General features: G+C 40.3%; 1 protein-coding gene across 1 annotated transcript in view; it reads right to left on the bottom strand.

The window, feature by feature from the left end:
• Positions 1-24,773, bottom strand: part of GRIN2A (glutamate ionotropic receptor NMDA type subunit 2A) — a 379,959-nt gene that overhangs the window by 43,376 nt on the left and 311,810 nt on the right. The window contains exons 7-10 of the mRNA XM_069983674.1: positions 5,110-5,309; positions 3,949-4,117; positions 3,666-3,819; positions 1,658-1,783 (exon numbers count right to left, since the gene is read on the bottom strand). Coding sequence (XP_069839775.1) covers positions 1,658-1,783; positions 3,666-3,819; positions 3,949-4,117; positions 5,110-5,309 — 649 coding nt within the window. The remainder of the gene's footprint in view (positions 1-1,657; positions 1,784-3,665; positions 3,820-3,948; positions 4,118-5,109; positions 5,310-24,773) is intronic.

Raw genomic sequence — 24,773 nt, 5'->3', positions numbered from 1 at the left:
CCGCAGCGGTTCAGAGCGGGGTCGCCGCGCGGCCCCGCTCTGAACGTCCCTAACGGCATCAGGGCGTAAATATACGCCCTATGTCGTTAAGGGGTTAAAGGGGTTGTCCAGCAAATTTTTTGTTCTTTCAAATCAACTGGTGTCAGAAACTTATATAGAATTGTAATTTACTTCTATTAAAAAATCTTAAGTCTTCCCATACTTATTAGCTACTATATGTCCTGCAGAAAGTGTTTTTATTTACATTCAGAAACAGTGCTCTCTGCTGACATATCTGGCCGAGTCAGGAACTGTCCTGAGCAGGAGAGGTTTTCTATGGGGATTTGCTACTGCTCTGGACAGTTGCTGGCTCGGCCAGAGATGTCAGCAGAGAGCACTGCTTCTGAATGTAAATAAAACAACATTTCCTGCAGGACATACAACAGTTTATAAGTACGGGAAGACTTGAGATTTTTAAATAGAAGTTAATTACAAATCTATATAACTTTCCGACACCAGTTGATTTGAAAGAAAAAAAAAAATTCTCTGGACAACCCCTTTAATATTCCTCCATGTTGCTGTTAACAGATATGTATGAGTGGAAGCCAAAGGTGGAAACTTGGCTTGGAGTTGTAGGAGTAGAAGTGCATGCCCAGAGTATAGACGTATTACATTCCATGGAGAGGCCACAGTACAGTGTAGGATCTGCCTATTATCGCCTTATGCCTCATTATTTATGGGGTAATTTTTTTTTTTTTTTGGCAGTTGGGGGGGCTGCTTCTATTTCCATGTCTGTAGTGGGTCTGTATCTTGCCATTGCGGTGAGCTGTTGCATTCTTCTGTGTTTTTGTGTGTTTGTAGAAGTCTGCCAACCCCCACCAACTGTCAATGACTCCACATGGCACTGTATAAACCGTATACATAATATCACCTATTCATTGTGTAAATGATTAGTAAGAAGTAGGGGGTCTAGACATTTGCTGTTTCTGAGAATGTCACATATGTCAAAGGTAAGTACAGGTTTTCTTTATTTTAATTCCAGTGCACAATATAATGTAAAATAAAGAAAGCCTATACCTACCTTTAATGTACTTACCTTTGACGCCTCCATGATCCTCGCTGATCACTTACACATTTATGATCCATAGGGGTGAGAAGGCAGCATCTTCTGTGTGTCAATATATTCATGTCTTATATTCTAAGCATGTATAGGCAAGAAACACTAAAACCTACATGTATTGTGGTTTCTATGACATTTTGTTCTCTAAAGCACTTTCTATATTTTTCCCTTTAAGCTATAAGACAATCTATTCTAGTAAAAAAAAGACTCCTTTGTGGCTGGGTTTGTTTGAGAACCCTGAGGTGTTGGCACCTGGTGGCATCTGTTATGTCTGCCAGAGGCATACTGTAAGCTTCTGGTCCCTGAAGGTTCTAGTCCCTGATGGTTCTCATTTACCATGTGTCATCATACTGTTGTCTTCATATGTTGCAGAAGGGTCTCTGCAACCCCTAAAGCTATGACAGAACCAAAAAAGGAACAATCTTTTTAAAACACAAAAGTTTATAAAACAATCCAAACATGCTAAAACTCCCGTTCAGATCAGATAATATGAAACAGGCAAGAAAACAGCACAATAAACCAGCTGATAAATAATATATAAGATTCTTCATATCTTACCTTTCCCTTGTGCTAGGTTCCTGTTATATCCTACCGGACTAAAGTACTCGAATATAAAAACAGCAACGGCAGACACAATGAGAAGCATCACAAACATCATCACCCAGACAGATGCACTAAACGGTTCTGCAGGAAGATGGGAACAAAAAAAAAAAAAAAAAAGAAAAACAGACGCAATTGATTAAACTGACAGCTCAAAACATGAAGGTTTTCTTCAAACTGTATGCTCATACGACTGAGCTGCTGACGGCCTAGAGCTACCGCCGAGACATACGTGTCATCTTTATGTCATATAGGAGAAAACCTTTACAATCATTAGCTAGAACACACCATGACTTAAAGCTTGAGTCATACAGAATAGTCTATAGCGTCGTCACCTTCAGGCTAATTTAGAGTCTATAAAATAAAAGATGTCCATATTATGCTGAAGATGCTTAATAAAAAGTGTCAGTAAAGTATGAGATTATGTTCTTAGGGGAATGACTGTTTTACGGTATGTTATATAATCAGGTAGGAAAGAAATCCCTCATACCTGCCTTACTTCTCATATCCACAAGGCAAATTATCACTCTCTAATTTCAATTGCATTTAGTACCCAACTAATTTTTAAAGCCTTTGGGCTTAAAGGGGCCAAACAGAAACAGCACTTTTCTTGTTCTTTTTTGGTTCTGTTTTACAACTGAGTTCCAATGAAATAAATGGAGTTGAACTTCAATATTACACACAACTTGGGGGCAGGGGTGGTGCTGTTTTTTCAAGAAAGAAGCCATGCCTTTTTTTATCCTGTATAACCCCTTTAAGGCTATGTTTCCACAATGTAAGTTCCACGGTAATCAGGTCCGTTGTTGCAACGGCCATGATTTTTGCGGTACTTACGTTGTACTGCAGGCTGAGGGAATGGTATACACTCCGGCTGGTCAGTTTTCTGCGGCCGCTATTTAATTAATGCGTGCGCATAAGAACTCGCTAAAGATCATCGCCGCTAAAGATCATCCGGCTGATACTGCAGTACCATCCGGGATGATCTTTTTGGGGCCGGCTGTTCTGTGACCCAGTTTTTCTAAATGACGATCTATATCCAAGATGGCGCCAGCCAGAAAATTACATTTCCCATCTCCCTGATTAGTACATTTGTATACTTGCCCCCTTAGCTTTTTTCCTGCCCACTGCTGTCATTACTATTGCGCAGGGACTGTTTCCCTGTGTCTACAAAGGGAGGGGGGAAGAGGGAGCAGTGCATTGTCAGAGAGGACAGAGAGAAGATGACTTTAGATGTCCAGAGTGGATAAGTATGAGAAAACAAACAGGCAAAAGGTGCAAAATAGGTTATACATGTACTGTATGTTAGATGTAGGGTGGTTTTGGGAAGGGATATTGCTTAGAATATTGTTTTTGTCACTAGTTAATGCATTGAAGCACTATTGTATCTTCATCAATGGTACTAGGCCTATGGATACACAGAACTTTGTCCGTGACATAAATCAAGCAGCAAATATTAGCAATTTAGCTTTTTAGGAGGAAGAGGGTAAAGGTGCAGTACCATGAAGTGCTGCCAGGAGGACATTGATGCAGCCTTGGTTGTATCTATATTTTCTCACACCTTCCTACGGCTGCATCAAACTTCTCCAGCCACGAGTCCAATGCTTACTGGTCACTCAACACAAATGTAGACTCTGACATGATCAATATTTGTGTTATTATTTACATGACATTGAATTCTGGTTCTATGATTCATAAAGCTGGTAGATGTGTAATTTTTTCAACTGACAAGACTACTGTGGGTGTGTGTACATACAATTCAGTTACTAATAGATGGAATCAATGCAGTCTAACCCAAGCCTCCTTTACCATGGTCTATGTAATCCGGTCTCCCCTACCCCTTTTACCTAGTGCTGTAGGGTCTCCAGTACGCTATCCCACCCCAACTCCATGAAAACGGATTCTCAGACTCAATTTCAGTTACATTTACATGTAAGTATTTTGCTCTTGAAGATAGGACATATCTTACCTAAAAATGCAGAAGGAGAAACGGTGCCATTGCTACGTGATACCATAACACTAATTCCAGTTTCGACAAATGGAACTGAAAAATCAACAACCTCCGAGCGCTCTTCATTAATCGTGAGTGAACCCACTGCCATAACTGCTCGCTTATAAACCACCTGGTCCATTAATGGCAATGAAGAGAACAGGGAAAAAACTGGTGTGAGTTACCATCTTCAAGAACACAAGTCTTAATACTTATTGTGACAAGTTCTTACTAAGGAGTTCTTTTACCTAACAGAACTTACTTCACCAATCATTCCATTCCAAACGTTATTGATTTTTTTGCCATGCTTCCCATTGGTTACGAGGTAAAGGTCGTATGTGAATTTCACAGTCTTTGAAAGCTTCTTCAAGATATCAATGCAGAATCCTTTGCAGCATTTTTTCACATATGTCCCCTCAGTTGTAGAATTGCTAGAACACGCAAAGCAAAGAAACAATGGAGAATAAAAAATGTATTGGGATTCTTAGTAACAAAGTATGAGAAGATTTGTGAAAAATGTCCCACTCTTACAAATGAAGAAAGTTCTCCCAACTAATGCCTTAGCTGAGTCTATTTGCTACATGATGCACATTGTAATGCGGTGAACTTTCATATGACCGCCCTGCTTGCTTAGTTTTTTTCACTTTCATTTTGGTCATCTGCCTATAGTACATGACAATCACATTCTGTGAAACTTACAGTGGCTTATTTGTTGACCCCAGAAGTTATGGTAACTTACAGAGCTATACTGTTTACTGCTATAAAAGTCAACAGGGAGTTATGTAAATTGTATAAGACAGCTATCTAAGCTGTTTTTGACCTCCTACAGGTCAAAGGGAGCATGGAAGCCATATTTTACTGATGTAGGAATACCACTTCAAAATCTCACAAAAATCTAAGAAGCTTATAAATACATAGAAAATTTAAAAATAATGAACCTGAAGCAAAAAAAAAATTATGAACAGTAAAATAAAATAAAAAAAAAACTCAATAATTTAGTCTTTTTCTAGGCAGCTAAAAATGCAAGCAAAACAGGACATATTTTACCCATGAATTGTTCATGTCTAGAGATGAGCAAACCTCGAGCATGCTCGAGTCCATCCGAACCCGAACGTTCGGCATTTGATTAACGGGCGCTGCTGAAGTTGGATAAAGCCCTAAGGCTATGTGGAAAACATGGATATAGTCATTGGCTGTATCCATGTTTTCCAGACAACCTTAGAGCTTTATCCAAGTTCAGCAGCCACCGCTAATCAAATGCCGAATGATCGGGTTCGGATGGACTCAAACCCGAACCCGGTTCGCTCATCTCTATTCATGTCTAAAGATATACTTTATATTGTAAAATCTCTAAAACCAACAGCCAATATAGACAATAGTTGTACTGCGGAGTGGGTGTGTTTTTAAATTTACTTACTTTAACCTGATATATTTCCGACACGGCACAGTATTCCTTACACATGTTCCTGTGAGGTAATCCATGTTCTCAACAATGACAAACGGAGCCTCCTCTAAAGTGACCACACTAAGATGGTTGTCATCCGGTTCACTGTCCAGAGCCCCAGTTATCCTTGGCCATACAGGATATTTTACCTCCAGACTTTTGTTCTCCCATTTTGCCACCTGTTAGAATAAACAGTCATCTATTACACATTCATCTACTACTATATATTTAGTGGTGTACATAGGAAAGGGGGATATTCAGAGCAAAGATCAAACTAGGCCTTTTTACACCACCCACGACAGAAAACGTTCTTTACCCCTTTGCATCTATTGTAATTCCTATAAAGACATTAACCCTTAACATGGTCTTGCCACGTGTTACCAAAGGAGATCCAACAACCAAAAATGGTTATTTCTAAGTGCCCTATAGTGGACACATAATCTGCATTTATAGTTCATATACACTTACATGTCTTATTATAACAAGGCATAGAGTGTGAACTCACTATGTTATTGAACCAGTTTGACTTTGGGCCAGGCTCGGCTCAGGAATGAAGTCTGAGAACCTTATTGAAATTCACCCCTGATTCTACTCCTGGATGTGAAAGCTGAAATTTTGCTGCTAGAGGGTACCAGGTTACTGCCCAAGTTTATTTCTGGTGTGGGTAATGGTTGGCCTCCAGGAATAAGGCACAAAAAGTGTAGTCAGCAGTCAAGGTCAAGCAGTACAGAGTCTATATGGTGCACAGAGATCATGTACAAGCAGGTATAGTCATTTCGGGCAAGAAGGTCGAGACAGGCAGTGCAGGTTCAGGATCAACTACCCAGCTCAGACACTAGAAAGACAGTTTCATATAGGAGGGCTATGTGTGCTATGGATCCACAACACCACTTAGTAACTAGGATGTAGATGGAGCTAGTCTAAATACTGTAGGTGTTGCTGAGGTAGTATTGGAAAGTGATAGATTTTAGGTGCGTGCACTCTGCCTGTAAACCATGGAAGGAGCATGTGCACACCCTAGAGGTCAGGATCAGAATTACAAGTGAGAAAGACAGCAGCAGTATTGTGGTCGCAGCTAAGAGAAGAGAACAGGACACAGACCTTTTGAAAAGGGTTAGAGGTGAGGTGACTATACAAATATCAGCTATTGTTTATTATTTTTATTTGTAACTATTACTTTATTTAACCAAATAAGATCATTATTCAGCTTTAGGTTGAAATAGATAGTAATTCACCTTTACAATTGAAGCCATACTGTTTGTTGCACTGTGCAGTATGACTAGTAACCATCAGCAATTTCCTGATTGCAGGATGTCCTCCCGTCACTACAAGTAATGTCTGGAGGGTCTCTAAAAGAGATGACTGGTGCTCTGCAGAGTCTAGTACTGCAGACCTACCAACAACAATGCCTGATTTTATGACTCTAGGCATTCACTATGCAAGCTGTTTATAGGTCTCCTCGGCTGCTTGGTATTATCAGAATGCTGCTATGACTAAAACTTGCCATTATATAACATCAGGGATTGCTATTGATGCAATTCAATAACATAAACGGTCTCTAATGACAGAGGTTTATCATAACACACTTTGCTATCATTAAACAGCAATGCATATCTCTAATAGGTAGCAATAACATATTGATGTCTTATATCGAAATCATCATGGGAAGAATTTATCACTAGCTGTAGCTGACATTACGGGAAGAATCGGCTCCTTGTTAACTGATTTTCCTAGCCATTTCTTGATGCTTTGTGTTTTTTTTTTTTCAGTGGCAGGGAAAATAGAGATGTCAGCCACACAATGATTAAGTATAGCTCTCACTCAGCATAGCTTCAGGTAGTTCTAGTCAAACTTACATTTTGGGGCTGACTCGTGTCACTGTTTACTTGATATGTCTATTGCTGTAATTTTAGGAGATTAACGCAGAGATTCCATCACCAGCCCTGAACAGAACAGGACGCTGACAGTTTCATTACTAAACTACAGTGTCTTTATGTTCTTCTGCCACTCAACAGCTTGCCCTTAAATGTAATGGAGAAAATTGAAATGCATACTGATATCTCAAAGCAGAGACTAAATAAAGCATCGGCGTTGTTCTTCTAGACTTTAAATGACCTCTGCAACATAAGAATTCACACACAATGGCTACCTTAATTTGTAAATGTTATACTGTAAAAACAATTAATGTAGAACTGCGGGTAGTTAGAACTGGGTAAATACTGTATCTTAAAGGGGTAATCCCTTCTTATATTATGACATATCTCTAGGCTATAAGTTAAAAACATTTTTATCATTGAAGTCCCATTTGAATTTTCCCGTATATACTATAGTATCCCATCCACTCACTGTGCAAAGAACGGCAACACAGTTTTATTTAGAAGAATGTAGCTTTGGCTCACAGGAGGGTTTGGAGGAAGTGAATTAGTTGGTGATTGTAGATCAAAGTTTGTGAAGTCACAACTTCCTTTCTGAAGCAAGCAACCACTTAGCTATGCAGTGCATGTTACATCAGGGGAGAGAAACCAAACAGGGATCACCTTGTCCACACCAGGAACGTCTCTACAATCTTTAGGACAGTTGCCTCCAAGCTATAGGAACTGACCCCAGTGGGTCAAAGGTATGTAATGTCTACATATCCTACTGCGCAGTGAATGACAACTAGGTAATCTCAGGAGTCTGCTTTGCCCAGATAACACGGACTGGGGCTCATACTACCCACCTAGGATGGGTAGCCCGCAACTGGGGGGCATAAGGCAGTAAAAGACTAGAACAGTAATCCGTAAGTACGAGTATTCTCTTTCACCTCTTCTATTACTTCAACTCTTCCGGCAGAGCATATTTACTACATTGGGCAGGGCCCCTCTGGCAACTCCTCTCCTCTTTCTCTCTACTGCAAAGCACCTACTACTCCAAGTTCTATCTCAACTGTCAGCACCTAAGTTTTCTGTAAAGAATTGTAATAATCTACAGCACTGTCATCACATGTATTGTTTGCACTAAGTTGATCTCCAGTAAAGTATCCTATTTTTGCCAAACGCACTGGACTCTGGTTTACTCTTTGAGCATCTGCACCTGCACACCTCTGTATACTTGTGGTATCCTCTCTCTTAGTGCTGTGGCGGTGCCAACAATCTGGTGTGGATCTAACACCACTCCAAGCTACCGTGACAAGTGCCCAAGCCTCCCAAGGCATACACGCAAGACTTTCTCTTTCTAAACTCCATGCAGAAAGGCAGAACTGCAGCCAGTTACCCAACACACAGTTTAGTATTAAAATGTAGGCAAGGGGGCTGTCAGGAGTACCATCACTCTGGAGGGAGCTGTGGTTGAGGAGAGAAAGACAAACTTACTTTCCTGGGGAAGCTCCAATGATGTAGCTGTCATATATGGATGGTTACTATATATAGACTGTTCATACATGTCTAATGAATTTAAAGGAGACAGCACTTTGTAGAGTGAAAAACTGTGACCTTTATTCACACCTCAATGTTGCGACGTTTCGGCTATACACAGTAGCCTTCCTCAAGCCTTTAAATTCATTGGATTATTTCGGACATTGAGCCCAGTCTGGTGAGGCGTGCACTAATTATTTTTTTCTACTTTTTGCCTGTGCTGCTATACTATATTCAGTGTTCATACATACTGTATCTGTCCAAGTTCCCTGGTGTTGTTCTTGCTTCTGCCTGCTCCCTGCAGCTGCCGCAGGAGCTTCTGAGCCAGTTTCTGAAACTACAGGCCACTTAGCCAAACACTGGCTGCAGCACTGTCCCGTCTTAGTCAATGATTGGCTGAGTGGCCTGTCACTTGAGAGACTGGCTCAGAAATTCCAGCAGCAGCTGCGAGGAGCAGGTAGAATTGAGGCTAACACCGGAGAACATGGACAGGTTTAATCCAGCCTAAAAATCATCAGCTGCCAGGCGCATATCTCTACCTCTATTAGCAATGTGTGACCAATGGCTGATGACAATGTAAAAAAAAAAAAAAAAAAAGAGAAAGCTTTATACATAGCTGTCCATACTCGTCCTGTCTCGGCCAGTGATCGGCTGAGTGGCCTGTCACTGCAGAGACCGTCTCTGAAGTTCCAGTGGCAACTTCGGGGAGTGGACGGAAGCAAGAACACTGGAGAACGTGGACATGTATATATAAAGTTTGATATTTTATGGAAAGTTTGGTATTTTAGAAGGCAAGGGCTGCACGGACATTGCTAATGATGTCTGTGCAGCCCTTGCAGCATGATTATTGAGCTATGTATTAGGCTCAGTAAGCAAGCGCCAATCTAGCAGATCTGTACTTTCTTACATTAGTCATCAGACTGTGTAGTACGGTGTAGTGTGTTATGATACTGTACAGTACTCCTGAAGTTAGTATGCATTATACTAAAGCACCAGGAATCAAGATAATGCTTGCCTCATTTGTATGTCAGACTATGGTTCTGAGTATTACTTGTTTATTAACTAAATAAGAGAAGTACTAAATGACAACATCCATATAGAACTACCATTTAATCACAGTTCACTGAAAGGAACAATAGGAATGCTTTACACAACTGCTCTCTTCTCCCTCTTTCATTACTATTCTCGGTCTATGTGGCTCCATCAGTTAAGGTGCCCATACACAGATAACTGACCAATATGAAGTCTAATATTGAAAAATGCTAACCAATAAACTGACTCCACAAAACTTCTTGGTATTCTGGACCTTATCCCTCTCTGTGTGTTTATGAATAGAAGTTTTACAGGGCTAATAAAATCTTATAAAATCTTGACATATGACCCCACTTTATGATCAGTGTGGGACTGCCACTATTCCTCGGAATAAAGGAGTGCCAGCACTAGTTTAGTAGTGCATCTTTGAGTTTCGCAAGTTTTATCTACAAAGCAGCATGTTGGCTGTGCAAGGACCTGCTCCTTGTTCTCGTCTACTTAAATAGGATGTTTGAGTCCTCTAATAAAACTGAAAAACAACATATTTGTCCAGCTTTTTAAATGGAGTAGAAAAAAAAATTTCTGTGAAAATAACTTAAGAATTCTGTTCACTGTACGATTCTGGAAATAATTGAGATGTTTTTGTCATGTGTCTGTGTCAGAGCAGAGTGACCTTGAGGGCTACAGAAAAACAATCGATAATTGACTCTCATCTTAGCAAACAGTAGAAGTGTGCCTGAATTCAGACTGATACAGTTTTAGCTTATATAAACAGGGTGTCAAAGATTTAAAAGGCAGGAACCACCCAACTATTTGAAAGACAGAAGTAGCTGCAGCTAGATAAGGAGGCAAAGTCATTGACAAGGATTCTAAAGTTCTAGGGGATCCCACATGACCTTCACTCTTACTAAAAAAAAACACCATGTGGGAGATTGATTAAGACTGTAATGTACTTGTACGCCAGTCTTAAAGAAAATGTATCAGGTAAATTCGCTTTAAGTGTTGCATATGAATTGAACGGTTCCGGCAAGGGGAGGCTGGTGCCGCAGTCCTTTTACCGAGATCCGGCCCATGCTGAAGCACTGGAGGTGTGCGCCTCTTAGTAGCGCTGGCTGGTCCCTTGCCAGGCACAGGCAAAGGCAAAAAATCTACACCGTTTTTTCACCACCACAGCCGCTTAAATTGTTTAAACACCTGGTCCTTCAAGAAGCTCCCATAACCAGAATTCATTGTCAAAGATGCCCTAATGATGGGCGTGGGTTTGCCTACAGCTTGGCCCCACTGCAGCTTCTCTCACCTCTTCTTGTTCTTCCTCCTCTTCGCTGGTTCACATCTCTGCCTCCTAGGACCCCCTTAATAAAATTTAAAAGGCCAGTACACCCTAAATTGGCTCCCTTCTTCCTCTGTTGGAGTCTCTGTCTCCCTACCCCATTAAAGTGTTCCCAGGCTTGTTCCTGCCCATTTTACTGCACCTGTAGCTGTTCCTGGCGGCACCCTGTCTTTGTTGCTCTCTGTGCACCTCGCCCACCACCATAAAGGCCCCATTACACCAACAGATTATCTGACAGATATTTTTGAGCCAAAGCCAGGAATGGACTATTAACAGGGAACAGGTCGTAAAGGAAAGACTGAGAGTTCTCTTCTTTTCAAATCCACTTCCGGCTTTGGCTTCAAAAAATCTGTCAGATAATTTGTTGGTGTAATAGGTCCCTAAGCAAATCAAACTAGGGGTAGTGACTTGGGTGGGGCTTGCCTAAGCAAGCCCATCCTGCCTTGCAGCGGTCTCTGGTAAAGGCCAGCGGCTCCTTAGACTCTGCTCCATGGTATGGCTTTCTCCACCACTTGACTTGGTCCAGCAGATCCACATACTCAGCCATTACAATCACAGTGAGATGAGTGAGGTCACACTATTGATAAAAAAAAACTGCTGATCACCATACTTGTACAAGCCTCAATTTATGCAAATAAAATACTGTTACTGCTGCAGTGCCACCTATTGGTGACTTTTTGTACTAAAATGTTTTATTTAATAAATATGAAGCCTTTGATCTACAATGCCTGCGGTCTGATTGTGTTCACATCTGGAGCAGCACAACACCTTCCAAAGCCTTCTGAGTTGGGGAAGTTGAATTTTACAATGTCATTACCCCTGTATATGCTTTATTTTCATTGGCTTTAGTCATAGCACGTCTTAACATCAATGCTCGAATTCTTCTCCTATTGATAAGCTGTCTGCCCGACAAATTCATCACTATTGCAGTGGGGTGTCTGCCTCACATATATTGATTCATTTCCAACATACTGACCATGAAATTCTTCTACTGCACCTGCTGCTATCTTAGGTATAAACAAATGGTAGGAAGCAAGGGTGCTTTACCCATATATCTTGTGGCCGCATATGAGGCTAACACCATTAGACTTCATGTTTACATGACTTTGGGAAGTTGTTTTACAATGAAGATTAAAAAAGCTCACAGCAACTCATCCAAAACGGTGGGCTGTGGGATACCGATAGCAAAGGAAAGAACAAGACTTTGCTCTTAAATGCTGCAGGATCCCAATCAACCAGCCTTCTCCGTGATAACAGGAGACAAAAGGGAATTGAATGATAGTCCAGTTAGCACTCAATTGTCTTTAGTCAGATGATTTCCCAAAACTTATGTTCTGCAGCCATTGGAAATCAGAAGAATAAAGGACAGCAGATCAGTAGCTTTAGTGGAACTATACGATTAAGATACAGCATTGCTTTGTCTTGGTTTCCAATATACAGTAGAGACATATATGTTTAAAACAATAAAAAGAAGCTATAATATGGCTTAAACTTAGTGTAACAGACAGCAAATGTGGACCCACTGTGCTACTCAACCAGTTTGGCTTTGGGCCCACTAGGGAGGAGAGTCTAAGTGCCCTCTAGGTCTTCACACTTCACCCTCCAGAATGCAGAAGCTGGACTTTTGTGGCTAGAAGTGTGGTACTGGTGTAAGCAACAGCTGGTTCCCAAGAACCCTACTGAGTCAGTGCAAGGCAACAAGGAACAGGCTGAGTATGCGTGGTCAGCAAGCCATCAGCAGGAGAGTCTGCGCAGTACCAGGGATAAGACGGCTATCGTAGTCAGACAGATAAGGGTCAGGGCAGGTGGCGTTAGAGGCAGGTCGGACAATCTAAATCAGCTATAGTCAGAGGCAGGTAGCACAGATAAAGGTCAAGCAGAAAACATGATCCAAAAAAAGGCAGGAGTCACAATATACAGAAACACAGCAAAAACAATAGACAGATACTTTTGCTTGGATTGCAACTCCAACAACGCTCAGGCAAAGAAAATGTCAGGTGGCGGTGGTTTTAATGGGGGCAGGTAGCTCTGGATTGGCAGATGGCAGTAGCAGCTGGAGACAAGCCACCTCTATAAATCAGGAGCAGTTGGCTACCTGCGCACCCTGGTGGCCAGACATGTCATGGCAGCAGAAGTAAGAAGAAGGTGCCGGAATATACAAGCAGCAGTACAGCAAAGGAGCAGAAAGGATGACGCAGCCCCTGGTGAGTCTTATCCCGCAGCATTACATACAGAGAACGCAACTTAGAGGTGGCCAGAAAAGTGGGGCGCAATGGTAAGGGATATAAGGGTATGTGTTGTAAAAATAACCAACGTGAAATATTTCCTATATAAAAACTAACACAGAACCTATAATATGCAATGCTGGACATTATGTAAATAATCTTTATTAATACCTATGTCCATTTAAGGTTTTGCCTCAGGCAGCAGTAACTTGTGTCCATCTATCTTGTGACTTCTAGTGCTTTGTATCATTTCTCTGTTTTAGTTACATTTTATTGACATATGTATTGTCAATTGATTAGTAAAGATTATTTCCATGTTACTGATTTTCCATAAAGACAAAACAAATAAAAGAAAGTGTACTGTATGTCAGTCTAGGCCTATTATATGTCCAGCATAGAATATGTATAGGTTTTGGGTGGTTAAGTAGTGTGCACTCCACCTGTCAGTCTACCTGTACATAAATATATACATATAGCTCCATACAGTATATAAAAAATAATGCCTTCAACCTTCATGTACTACCTAAGTAATAGTACTCCATAGTGCCCGCCACATACTACTTTATATTTCCCGCACAACATTGCTATTCATTGCTTAAAAAAATCGCCATTCAGTGTAAATGTGTCCCCCATATAATGAGTCAATAGTAAAAATAAAAGTTAATGGTAAAGTTGGTGGTCTCTGGCTGTTAAAGTGACTCTGTACCCACAATCTGTCCCCCCCCCCCCCCCCCCCCAAACCGCTTGTACCTTCAGATAGCTGCTTTTAATCCAAGATCTGTCCTGGGCTCCGTTTAGCAGGTGATACAGTTATTGTCCTAAAAAACTAATTTTAAACTGGCAGCACGTGCCCTTTGGCCTTGGCTTAAATTGTGTATGCATTAGACTGGTACAACCTCTCTGTCACTCCTCCCCACCCTCCTCATCATTAGGAATGCTCCAGGCAGATTGCCTCCTATTCATTAGCTGTGTCAGCCCGGCATGTGGGCTGGATCGTTAAGGCACCTGTGTAGTTTTCACTGCAGAGGAATAGGAAAAATGGTGGGGAGGAGGGACGGGGAGGTTGTGCCAGCCTAATGCATACACAAACTAAGCCACGGCCAAAGGGCACGGGGCTGCCAGTTTAAAAGTTGTTTTTTTATGACAATAACTGCATCACCTGTCGAACAGACCACAGGATAGAGCTTGGATTAAAAGCAGCTATCTGAAGGTACAAGAGGTTTGGGGGGGGGGGGCAGATTGTGGGTACAGAGTCGCTTTAAGGGATATCAGTAATATCCCTGGTGGTCCAGGGCATACAATTCCAAATGCTATTGAAAATATATCTTCTGGTGCCCCATGCCACCTCTTAGAATACCGTATACCCTAGATGAGTTATCATTTAAGTTCTATTTTTGTAACTGTTCTAAAACAAATCTGCAAAAGAATGAATAGCTCCAAAGCATGATCATCCAGCATTTCCTAGGCTACCTATAGAGTGCCAAAGCTTTAGGGACAGACCATCAAGGTCTGCGGTGACAGCTTCTATATATATATATATATATATATATATTAGGTAAGAGACTAGAATAACCCAGGAACAGCTGAAAACTCTACTTTAAAAATACAAAAGAACAATTCAAAGACATACTGTATAATCACAGAGGACGCTCGGTAGGCTTTAGTATTGTGACATAGGTATTTCATGAATGTAACATCCCATACTGCTTATTAGTTAGATGGTTCCAAGACACCAAACATTAATTACACCTTTACAGAGTTGCACAGTTCCAGTGCGGGAGCGGTGCCCTACTTTACTCTGCTCCTGTAACTAGTTCTTACCCTGTTATTTAAGAGATCTGTAATGTAAACCATTTCAGCAGCTTGTCAGATTTCAATCATTTTTAACATAGTTTTACACTAGTTAAAAAAAAAAAAAAGAACCAAAACACTTTAACTACTTTTGTCCAAGTGGCAAGTAGCCGTGATTTGTAATCCTGGATAATACCAAAACTAATCTTTAAGATTTGTTTGTAGGACAACTGAGTTATAAGGAGTATGATGACTTTTTATTGTATAAACAGTGCCATCTGCTGGGCAATACTGAAAAGACATGGCTTTCATTTCCAGGCTTGAAGTGTAGATTCTCTTTTACTGTATGTAACTACACATAAAGCTTTTCCATATTATAGCTGTACAAACCCAAATAGTGATTATAGAGTAAAAAAAAAAAAAAAAAAAAAGTGTTTATCTTACATTCTTACCTTTGCGTCAAATACATAAATCACAGATGTAACACAATGTGGTTTACTAAATTGTATCTTACACAGAATGTAAAGTCTTTTAATAATACTAATATGAATTAATTAATATACAATAATAAATATATTTTCCAGATCAAACAGATGGAAAAATAATGAAGTCACTCAATGTTGGAGGAGAAAAAAAAAAGCTGGAAACATTAATTTAGAAAAATCTCATTTACTACCCTGTTGTTCCTCCTCGCACTTCCTATGACGCCTGGATCTTCTGAGGCATGAACTTCACTAATGAAAAACATTGCTTTTTTTTAACCCACTTCTACCTTGTCTCTTTCTCTTTACATATTAGTGTTGGAACTTCTAGAAGCGCCATAGACTGCAGTGTTAGTGTCTTCCAAGTTTCATACTATGGCTTGTGTTGAAGGAAGTCCCCCCACCTGCAAGATTTTTTAGGAGCTTTCTGCTGTGCTTTCTATATGCTTGATATATATACAGTATATATACAGTATGTGCTTGATATATGTTTATTCCATGCAGATCTAGGCTATGTTCACATTACGAAAAACTACGGCCATAATTCTCGCCGCAGAACTACGGCCGTAGTTTGGCCGGGTGGAACATAGCCTTATTTTCAATGGGATCCCGGCCAGAGCGTACACACATCGTATACACTCCAGCCAGGTTCCCATGCGTCGCCGGAAAAAATGACATGTCAGTTTTCTGCGGCCGGAATTCAGTGAATTCTGGTCGCAGAAAGACCTTTCAGTTCACACAGTGAAGCAAGCAGCTCCGTCGCTATAAGAAGCTCTGATGCGGGCGCGCGCTGATGACTTAAGCACCGACCGCGATGATCCGGGCACAGACCGGCCGTTCCGTGACACGGAATGGCCGGTCTGTTATGTAGTGTGAACATAGCCCTAAAATGAATTTAGGTTCATAACATAAATGGCCTATTCACAGGATGTTAAGGCGACTCTGTACCCAATATATGCCCCCCCCCCCCAAATCAAAAACAAACAAAAAAAAAACACTTGTACCTTTGGAAAGCTGCTTTTTAATCCAAGATCTGTCCTGGAGTCCATTCGGCAGGTGATGCAGTTGTTGTCCTAAAAAAACAACTTTTTTAACTGGCCAGGCTTAAAATGTCTATGCCCTAGGATTGCACCACTTCTCTGTCCCTCCCCAGGCGGGATTTCTCCTAATCCTCACTTGTCTAAACACTGCACATGTGCTGGATCTTTAAGGCATCTGTTCAGTGTTCAGACAAGTGATGAATAGGAGAAATCCCTCCTGGGGCATTCCTAATGATGAGGAGGGCATGCTGGAGGGACTGAGGGGGCGTCGCAGGCCTAGGGCATAGACACTGTAGACCATGCCAATTTTACACAGGGCTGCAAGTTTAAAAGTTGTTTTTTAGGACATAGCTGCATCATCTGCCGAACGGACCCCAGGACAGATCTTGGATTAAAAGCAGCAATCCAAAGGTACTAGTATTTTTTTTTTTGGGGTGGGGGAGGGGGATTGTGGTTACAGAGTCACTTTAACATCCTGTGAATAGGCCATCTATGTTATGATCCTAAATTCATTTTAGGGCTATGTTCACACAACGTATTTGACCTGCCGTTCCGTGACCCGTCCAGGTCACGGAACGGCCGGTCTCTGCCTGGATCATCCCTTACTTAAGTACCGGCCGGGTGATCTTTCCGGCCGCAGTGTTCTGATGCAGGCGCATGAACGGGCGCCCGCATCAGAACCTCCCGCAGCTCACAATGAAGCATTGTGTGAACTGACAGGGTTTCCTACGACATGTCAGTTCTTTGCGGTGCCCCACGGGATCCCGGCTGGAGCGTATACGATGTGTATACGCTCAGGCCGGGATCCCATTGAAGTAGAGGCAGTGTCCCCCTGCTCATAAAGTACAGCCTTTGTTGCCAATGGCAACAACGGCTGTACTTATACGTAGTGTGAACATAGCATAGATCTGCATGGGATAAACATATATGTTTTCTTCCAGGCTAATAATGGTGTAACCCTATCTGCAGCCATGCTTTTAGAATTATCATTCTGCGGTAAACCAGAAGTTTACAATAATTTTCCTACTTCAAGGATGAACCATTAACATATCTGCCGAAAATAAAAATAAGAAACGTAAACGTGACCTCACAGTGTAGACGCAGGAGAATTTCCTTACATACATCTTCCCAGAAGACTTTAACACAAGGGCAAAACCACATCATATGTATATAATCTGTCTCCTGGGAGCCACATCTAGGACAGGCCAACAAGCACTATTCTAAAGGACGGTTAAAAGACGGTTGCAAGAACAATTGTTCTGCGGAATTAACTCTACCAAGTAATGTAACAGCCAGGAATGAAGCCTTGCAGCTTTGCTCATGACCCTTATTTTATTTTTTGACCATAAAGGAATGAATGATAAGAATAGAGGACTGTTATAAGACTCTTTCTTCATAGTCTTCTGGTGATTTATGTAACATACAGATCCGGGTAAGACACTGAAATGGAATGAACATGGAATAAAACATTTACCGCCCATGACAAGCTCAATAATTGTCCTCATAAGAAAACACAGTAACAACTCTGCATCTCATTACATAGAATGTATTCCCATACAACACACTGAATGGAAATATAAGGCCAGAATCCATGAATGTATAATGGAACAGTCTCTTTGACCTTCTTTGGTGTGCGGTGATGTATTTAAAAAAGGACTTATTATACTATTTTCTGCCCAAACAGATTAGAATAGAAAGTCCGGCCTATATAGAATATAAACAACAATGCAATGTTTGCCTTGAGTTAAGAGAGCTCTTATAAGGGCAATGCAAGATTTCCATTATTATGGTAAAATGAATGTCAGCTCTTGGTTATTCCACCCAGAAATGCAGGGTGGAATCAATTTGTGGGAGTGGGGCAAGTCCCTATACACTGTGAGGTTGTATAATAAGTGCAGAGTGATAACACCAGATAGGGAAACATCCCATTAACAGGAGGAACGGAAACAATGGATAATAGAGGAACGGTACAACACAGAAACGTCAGCATTGTTATTTCATGGGGAATATAAAACAGATATGTCAGGAGAGACGGCACATTCTTTTTATATAGAGCCGGCTAAGACTGGAGTGTTACATCATTTATAACCAACCTCTTCCTGACATCCACCATTTCTATATTGTGCTGTTAGAAAGGACTTCTCTCTCACTGCCATACACTTGGTGAATTTTTAGGTCAAATTTGTTAATATTCGCAAATTGAATCTTAACAAATTTTAGTAAAACAGCCAAACTATAGTAGCTACAATACTGGGACTATAAGAGCATGACAAATGATCTTGTAAAAGTGTCAAAAAAAATGGAAAATCTAAATAAAATAAAAAAAAAGTCAATCAGCCAGTCAATCATCCGATCTAATGAAACCCAACTTGTATAACACAGTAGGAGAGTGAGCACTGATTAAAGCGCACACTGAGTTCAGTAATGAAACCAAACTTGTATAACACAGTAGGAATGGAGTGCAACCACTGATTATGTAAAGCGCACAATCAGTTCAGTGTGAAACCAAACTTGTATAACACATGAGGAGTAAAGTGCAAGCACTGATGATAGAAAACACACTCTTCATCCCCTGATCCCAGTAAATTGGTATAACTCAATAGGAGTTTTCAGTGTCCGGTGAGTGAATAATATGGACTGTGTCTTTACTGGTCCCAGTGAATTCCTATAGGTACCCAGTTACTTGGTAAATTGGACACTTGTTTGGCAGCTACAAGAGACAATCACCCATAATCAGCCCTCCTATCCTCTCCTCTCTGTAATCTCTACCTGCTCTGCTCTAACTGCCTGCTGCCATCCTGCTCTCTCCACACACAGCCGACTGGCCACCTCCTTTAACAAATCGCCTTATACAGAGGGTGAGGCGGAGGTGCTGACATCACAGAAGGGCCTGCAGCTGATTGGACGAAGCGTAAGGATTAAGTGCATGTAAGAAACATCTTGAATGCTATATAGAGGTGAATCTGACAAATTTCGATTCGTAGCAAATCGGGCGTTTAATTCAATTCATTGCAATTCTTAAATTCGCCAGATTTGCTTTGCAAATTCGCCAAACATGGTGGCCGCCATAGTGAACGCACAGCTTACACTTACACAGTTGCGCATGTTACATAGTTTGGGAATATTACGCAGTTTCATACATCACGAGATAAGCAAATGCATGTTCGAAAATTATTGTTCTAACCATTCCGATCATCAAACAAATTGTTTGTATCGGCGAACACAGACAATTATTGGCATGTTCGTAAGAACATATGAACATTTAGGAACATGCTCTCTCGCCACTATTTTTAATGAAATTTGTTTGTATGCAATTTGTGAATATTTGCAAATTTGTGTGAATATTCACAAACTTCACGAAACGAATTTCTGACTGATTTGCTAGTCTCTCTTTAGACAGTTGTGTCAGAACTGTTGTATGTGCATGCTGTATGTGCTGGTAGCATGTCTGACATGTGTCGTATGCAATCGGTGTGTAGCATGTGTTTTGTGTATTATTTTGGGCTTAGTCTAAGTAATTGAAGAAAGTGCTGGAAAAAACATGTCTCATCTATGGTGGGTCTCCTTCTCATCTCACAGACACCAGATACTAGGACACATTCAGAGGTTTTGCAGTATATATACCTCAATGTAACAGAACTTTGTGCACAGTCATGCAACATAGCTCCATTTTGTTGTGATTGTCTTTATTGTCATTTCTCGCACTTCCCATATACGAGTTTTCTTTTATACTCTTTTGAGTGACAGTGAAAACTGGTATATGTGCATGAAATAACCCATTGACTAAGTTTTGGCCATAGAAGTAAATTGGATCTATCCTAGGCCTTGCACAGATATGTCAGCGCCTAATTCTGACAGGGCCCATGTATGGCAGAATCATAGTGTGAATGCATTTAAACTCAAACTACCTGCATGTTAAAATATCAGCGGCCCACAGCTCAGCAGGATGTCAAATCATTATGAATCTATATGTAGGCTGCATTACTGCATATATAACAGAGACAAAGGGGAAGTTGTATATTGACCCTATCCCCCAGTGGCTGGTGTGAGTCAATGAGCTACAATACAGTATATGTCTTAGAGCAGTGCTTCTCAATTCCAGTCCTCAGGCCTCACCAACAGGTCATGTTTTGAGGATTTCCCATACAAAGAGCACCTGTGAGAATACCTGAGTATAATAATTATATCACCAGTGAAATACTAAGGAGATCCTTAAAACATGACCTGTTGGTGAGGCCTGAGGACTGGAATTGAGAATCACTGTCTTAGAGGAAGCCAATGCCAAAAGCCTGTAGAAAAGTTGAAACATTACCGGCAAACAGTCATTTTTATTTTCTGGGAATACCGCTTTCTTCATTTGGATTAAAAAAATGTCATGGAGGTCAAGTCCTAATGAGCATCACTACTGTGATCAGGGTTGTCACATAGAGTTTCCCCCTCAGCCAATCAGTGGTGTGCTTTCTGAAAGGCTTTGTGCGGACCCTGAACAGGAAGTACTGTGCATTCGGACCAGGACTAATTTACAGCAATGGCAGTTGGGACAACAAAAGTAACTTTAAATCCACTATATAGGTGTGGGGCCTTCATTGTGCTACCTTGGTCCAAGTTAGTATTCGTAAAAAATTACTATAAAATTTTATTTTATTTTATTATTTTTTTGCAGATGTTTGCTGATGGCTAAAGCAAAAGACCTTGTTTGTTCTGTAGCAACAGGTGATTTTCTCCAGCTCATCTATAGAGGGCTGTCAGCCTTCTGATATTTCATTCTCTTTCTTCATCTCACTCTTCAATTTCACAGTAGTGCTAGCCTTAGGACACTAAACTGTTTCAAGATCATGTACACTTGGCTCTGTGTAGTTCAATAATGTGTGACCATCTGGGAATTTTTTGTGTTTAAAATAAAAGAAACATTGGCGTACTCAAAATATCCCAGTGGAGCTAGTGGACATGAGTATGTAATTCTAGTTAGTGGATCATCTTAGCATTTCCCATATGACATGTATGAGCTGACACATTTACCACTTCTTCTTACCATTAAGTCTTCTGTGGAAATTAAATGTTTATGACAGTGGCAAGAGAGACAACCACTTAGAAAAAAAAGTTCAGCTCTGTAAATTCTGAATAGAAGTGCAGAGGAAATTCTGAACTTTTTTTTTATATTTTCACTTAAAACTCAATTTTTTTTATCTGGCCTAAAAATAAACAAAAATCAACTAAATATTTAGACTTTTAATATAAACTATAACTAAAAATATATAGCAGGTAAATGTATAAAGATGTCACAAGATTTAGCATTGACATATTTTGAAGGATAAAGTACTTTTTTTTTTACTGTTATTACTATGCTGGATAAATCTGACTAAGGGTGCGTTTACACAGAAAGATTTATCTGACAGATTTTGGAAGCCAAAGCCAGGAATGGATTTGAAAAGAGGATAGATCCCAGTCTTTCCTTTATGACCTGATCCCTGTATATAGTCTGTTCCTGGTTTGGGCTTCAAAGATCTGTCAGATAAATCTCTCTGTGTAAACGCACCATTAGGCTTGGTTCACACTACGTATATTTCAGTCAGTATTGTGGTCCTCATATTGCAACCAAAACCAGGAGTGGATTGAAAACACAGAAAGGCTCTGTTCACACAATGTTGAAATGGAGTGGATGGCCGCCATTTAATGGCAAATATTTGCTGTTATTTTAAAACAACGGCTGTTATATTGAAATAATGGGAGTTATTTATTGTTATATGGCGGCCATCCACTCAATTTCAACATTGTGTGAACAGATCCTTTCTGTGTTTTTAATCCACTCCTGGTTTTGGTTGCAATATGAGGACCACAACACTGATTGAAATATACGTAGCCGGAGGCTGCATTCACACTACGTATATTTCAGTCAGTATTGCAACCAAAACCAGGAGTGGATTAAAAACACAGAAAGGATCTGTTCACACAATGTTGAAATTGAGTGGATGGCCGCCATATAACAGTAAATAACTGCGATTATTTCAATATAACAGCCGTTGTTATAAAATAACAGCAAATATTTGCCATTATATGGCGGCCATCCACTCAATTTCAACTTTGTGTGAACAGAGCCTTTCTGTGTTTTTTATCCACTCCTGGTTTTGGTTGCAACACTGACTGAAATATACATATACTGACTGAAATATACGTAGTGTGAACGCAGCCTCAGACTGTACACTTTCTTGTCTAAGGGTCCTTTTACATTAAATGATTTTCCGTCATCTGTGTCCATAGAAAATTGAGTGGGGATCAGTGGGATCAGCGCTCAACTGCAGTTTCTTTGCAAGACATGGCTACTTGCGTGGCACCTAGTAAATCTAGGTTTTTCACAAGGCAAAACTAAAACCCGACCATCCTGCCACACTAGAAGTGGTTGGTTTTAACAAAAGAAAAAAACATCAGAAAAAAAGAAGGTTTTGAAGGACACACCGACGACAAGGCAGCTTGGTGCGTTTTTGGACAAAAATGACAGGTTTGACGGGTTTTTGGAAGACTTGTGTCGCACAACATTAGTAAATATGCTGGTACCTGCAATTTGACTTCAATATTGTGGTATTGTGGTTGCCCTCACTATATGTTCAGGTGTTTCTATCTTCTACTCTTTCTTTCCGCAGTGTAGTTTACATATTTAAGAGTGACAAGAGCTGTGACCAAACTTAGCAAAATGTGCAGTATAAATACCTTCTACTAGATAAAACATGTAAAGCTTTCACTAAATGTGAGATTAAACCTGTTCCTCACATTTATTGAACCATATCACAACACAAAGATTAAAGGGGTATCTTACTCAAATGTAACATTTCATATGTTGCTGCCCATGGTGAGACTAACAATTCATTCCATTTTTGTTATTATCTATTCAGTCTCCTTCTCCCAGTTCTGAGCTGCTCCCTTCTGCTGAAGACACATAAAACTGTGTGTAAGCTATTCTCTTGTCTACCCCTCCTCCTCCTTCCAAGAAGACTGATGTAAACAAGTGCCTATGTAATGCTGTGAGGGTTATTTTTATGTTACGTTGCTGATTATCCATCCTGGCATTACAAAGTTGCAGATAGGGACTTGTTTACACCAGCCTTCTCAGAAGGGAGGGAGGAGGAAGGGGAGACAGAGAGAAAAGCTCACAACAGTTTTTTTGTCTTCAACAAAAAAAAACGCAGTTTTGAACTAGGGTAAGGAGACTGAATAGATATTAACAAGTATAGAATGAATTGTAAGTGTCACCATAGGCAGCAACATATAAAAAGTTATGTTTGAGTGGAATATTTCCTTTAAATGCAAAGATCTGTACACAGATGCATGAACAGAACTGCTCCAGAAGTTTATATACTGTGAAAGATATCCCTTATTTACTCTTTTTTTATATAAAGATTTTTAGATTCAATGCAAATATATTTCCAACATTTTGTTATCTGAGGCGGAAGCATAGAATGGCAAAGTAATGCTCCAATGACTAATTGAACTATTTGCTTGATAATCATGTGTCAACAACCTCCACTTACTGTAATCAATCTAAGGGAAAGTAATACAAGTAATTATTCACATGTCAGTTGCTGCTGCAGATATTTGCTCAGCTTACTGAAACAAGTTTTTTTTCTACTCAATTTCTAACTCCTGTTTGTCAAATATTACCATTATTATGGGGTTAACCATCTTGTCTGAGCTGCTTTTAGCATTATTTAGATATATACTTTAGAGCTACATAGAATCAATAGGAAAAGCCCTTATTGACTTTTATGGGAGAGTTTTCTACAAATGCTCTGTGATCTGTGCTGAGATTGGTGTGCAGGGAGGGGAGAGAATGAGCTTTGTTGTAAATGAGCTGATCCCATCTTATCTATACACTGGTGCCACCTTTTATAGTAAACCTTACAGGAAGATTTTATTATTATTGTTATTTTATTATTATTTTATTTTTTCTTTGCCAGTTCCAATAAAACAAAACAAAACAAAAAAAAGTTCATACTCTTATGTCTCAATCACTCCTCACTGCTATCTTGTTATTAGCTGGTCCCTGCTGCTTTCTGCTTCCTCATAGTTCCTGTGATGTTGCTCACGGTCATTTTTAAAGGTCCTAAAGAAAATGCCTTTGGTAATTGGTTATTGGTAAAGCGGCCATTCTCTTCACAAAAGAAACACTACAGAAGCCATGAAGAAGTACTGAGCAGTGGTGACCAGACGTCAACCTAATGGCAGCAATGGGGGATCTGGGAAGGTCAATATGGCTTCTTTTTATCTTTCTTTTATCTATCACACCTGTAAGCATTTAAAACAAATAATCTTGCCCAGAAAACCCCTTTAAGAGGCCACAGCATATGCTGAACTATCCG

This window comes from Dendropsophus ebraccatus, chromosome 9 (assembly GCF_027789765.1).
Source record: "Dendropsophus ebraccatus isolate aDenEbr1 chromosome 9, aDenEbr1.pat, whole genome shotgun sequence".
NCBI lineage: Eukaryota > Metazoa > Chordata > Amphibia > Anura > Hylidae > Dendropsophus > Dendropsophus ebraccatus.
Note: the sequence above shows the minus strand (reverse complement) of the source record. Positions and strands in the feature narration are given on the sequence as shown.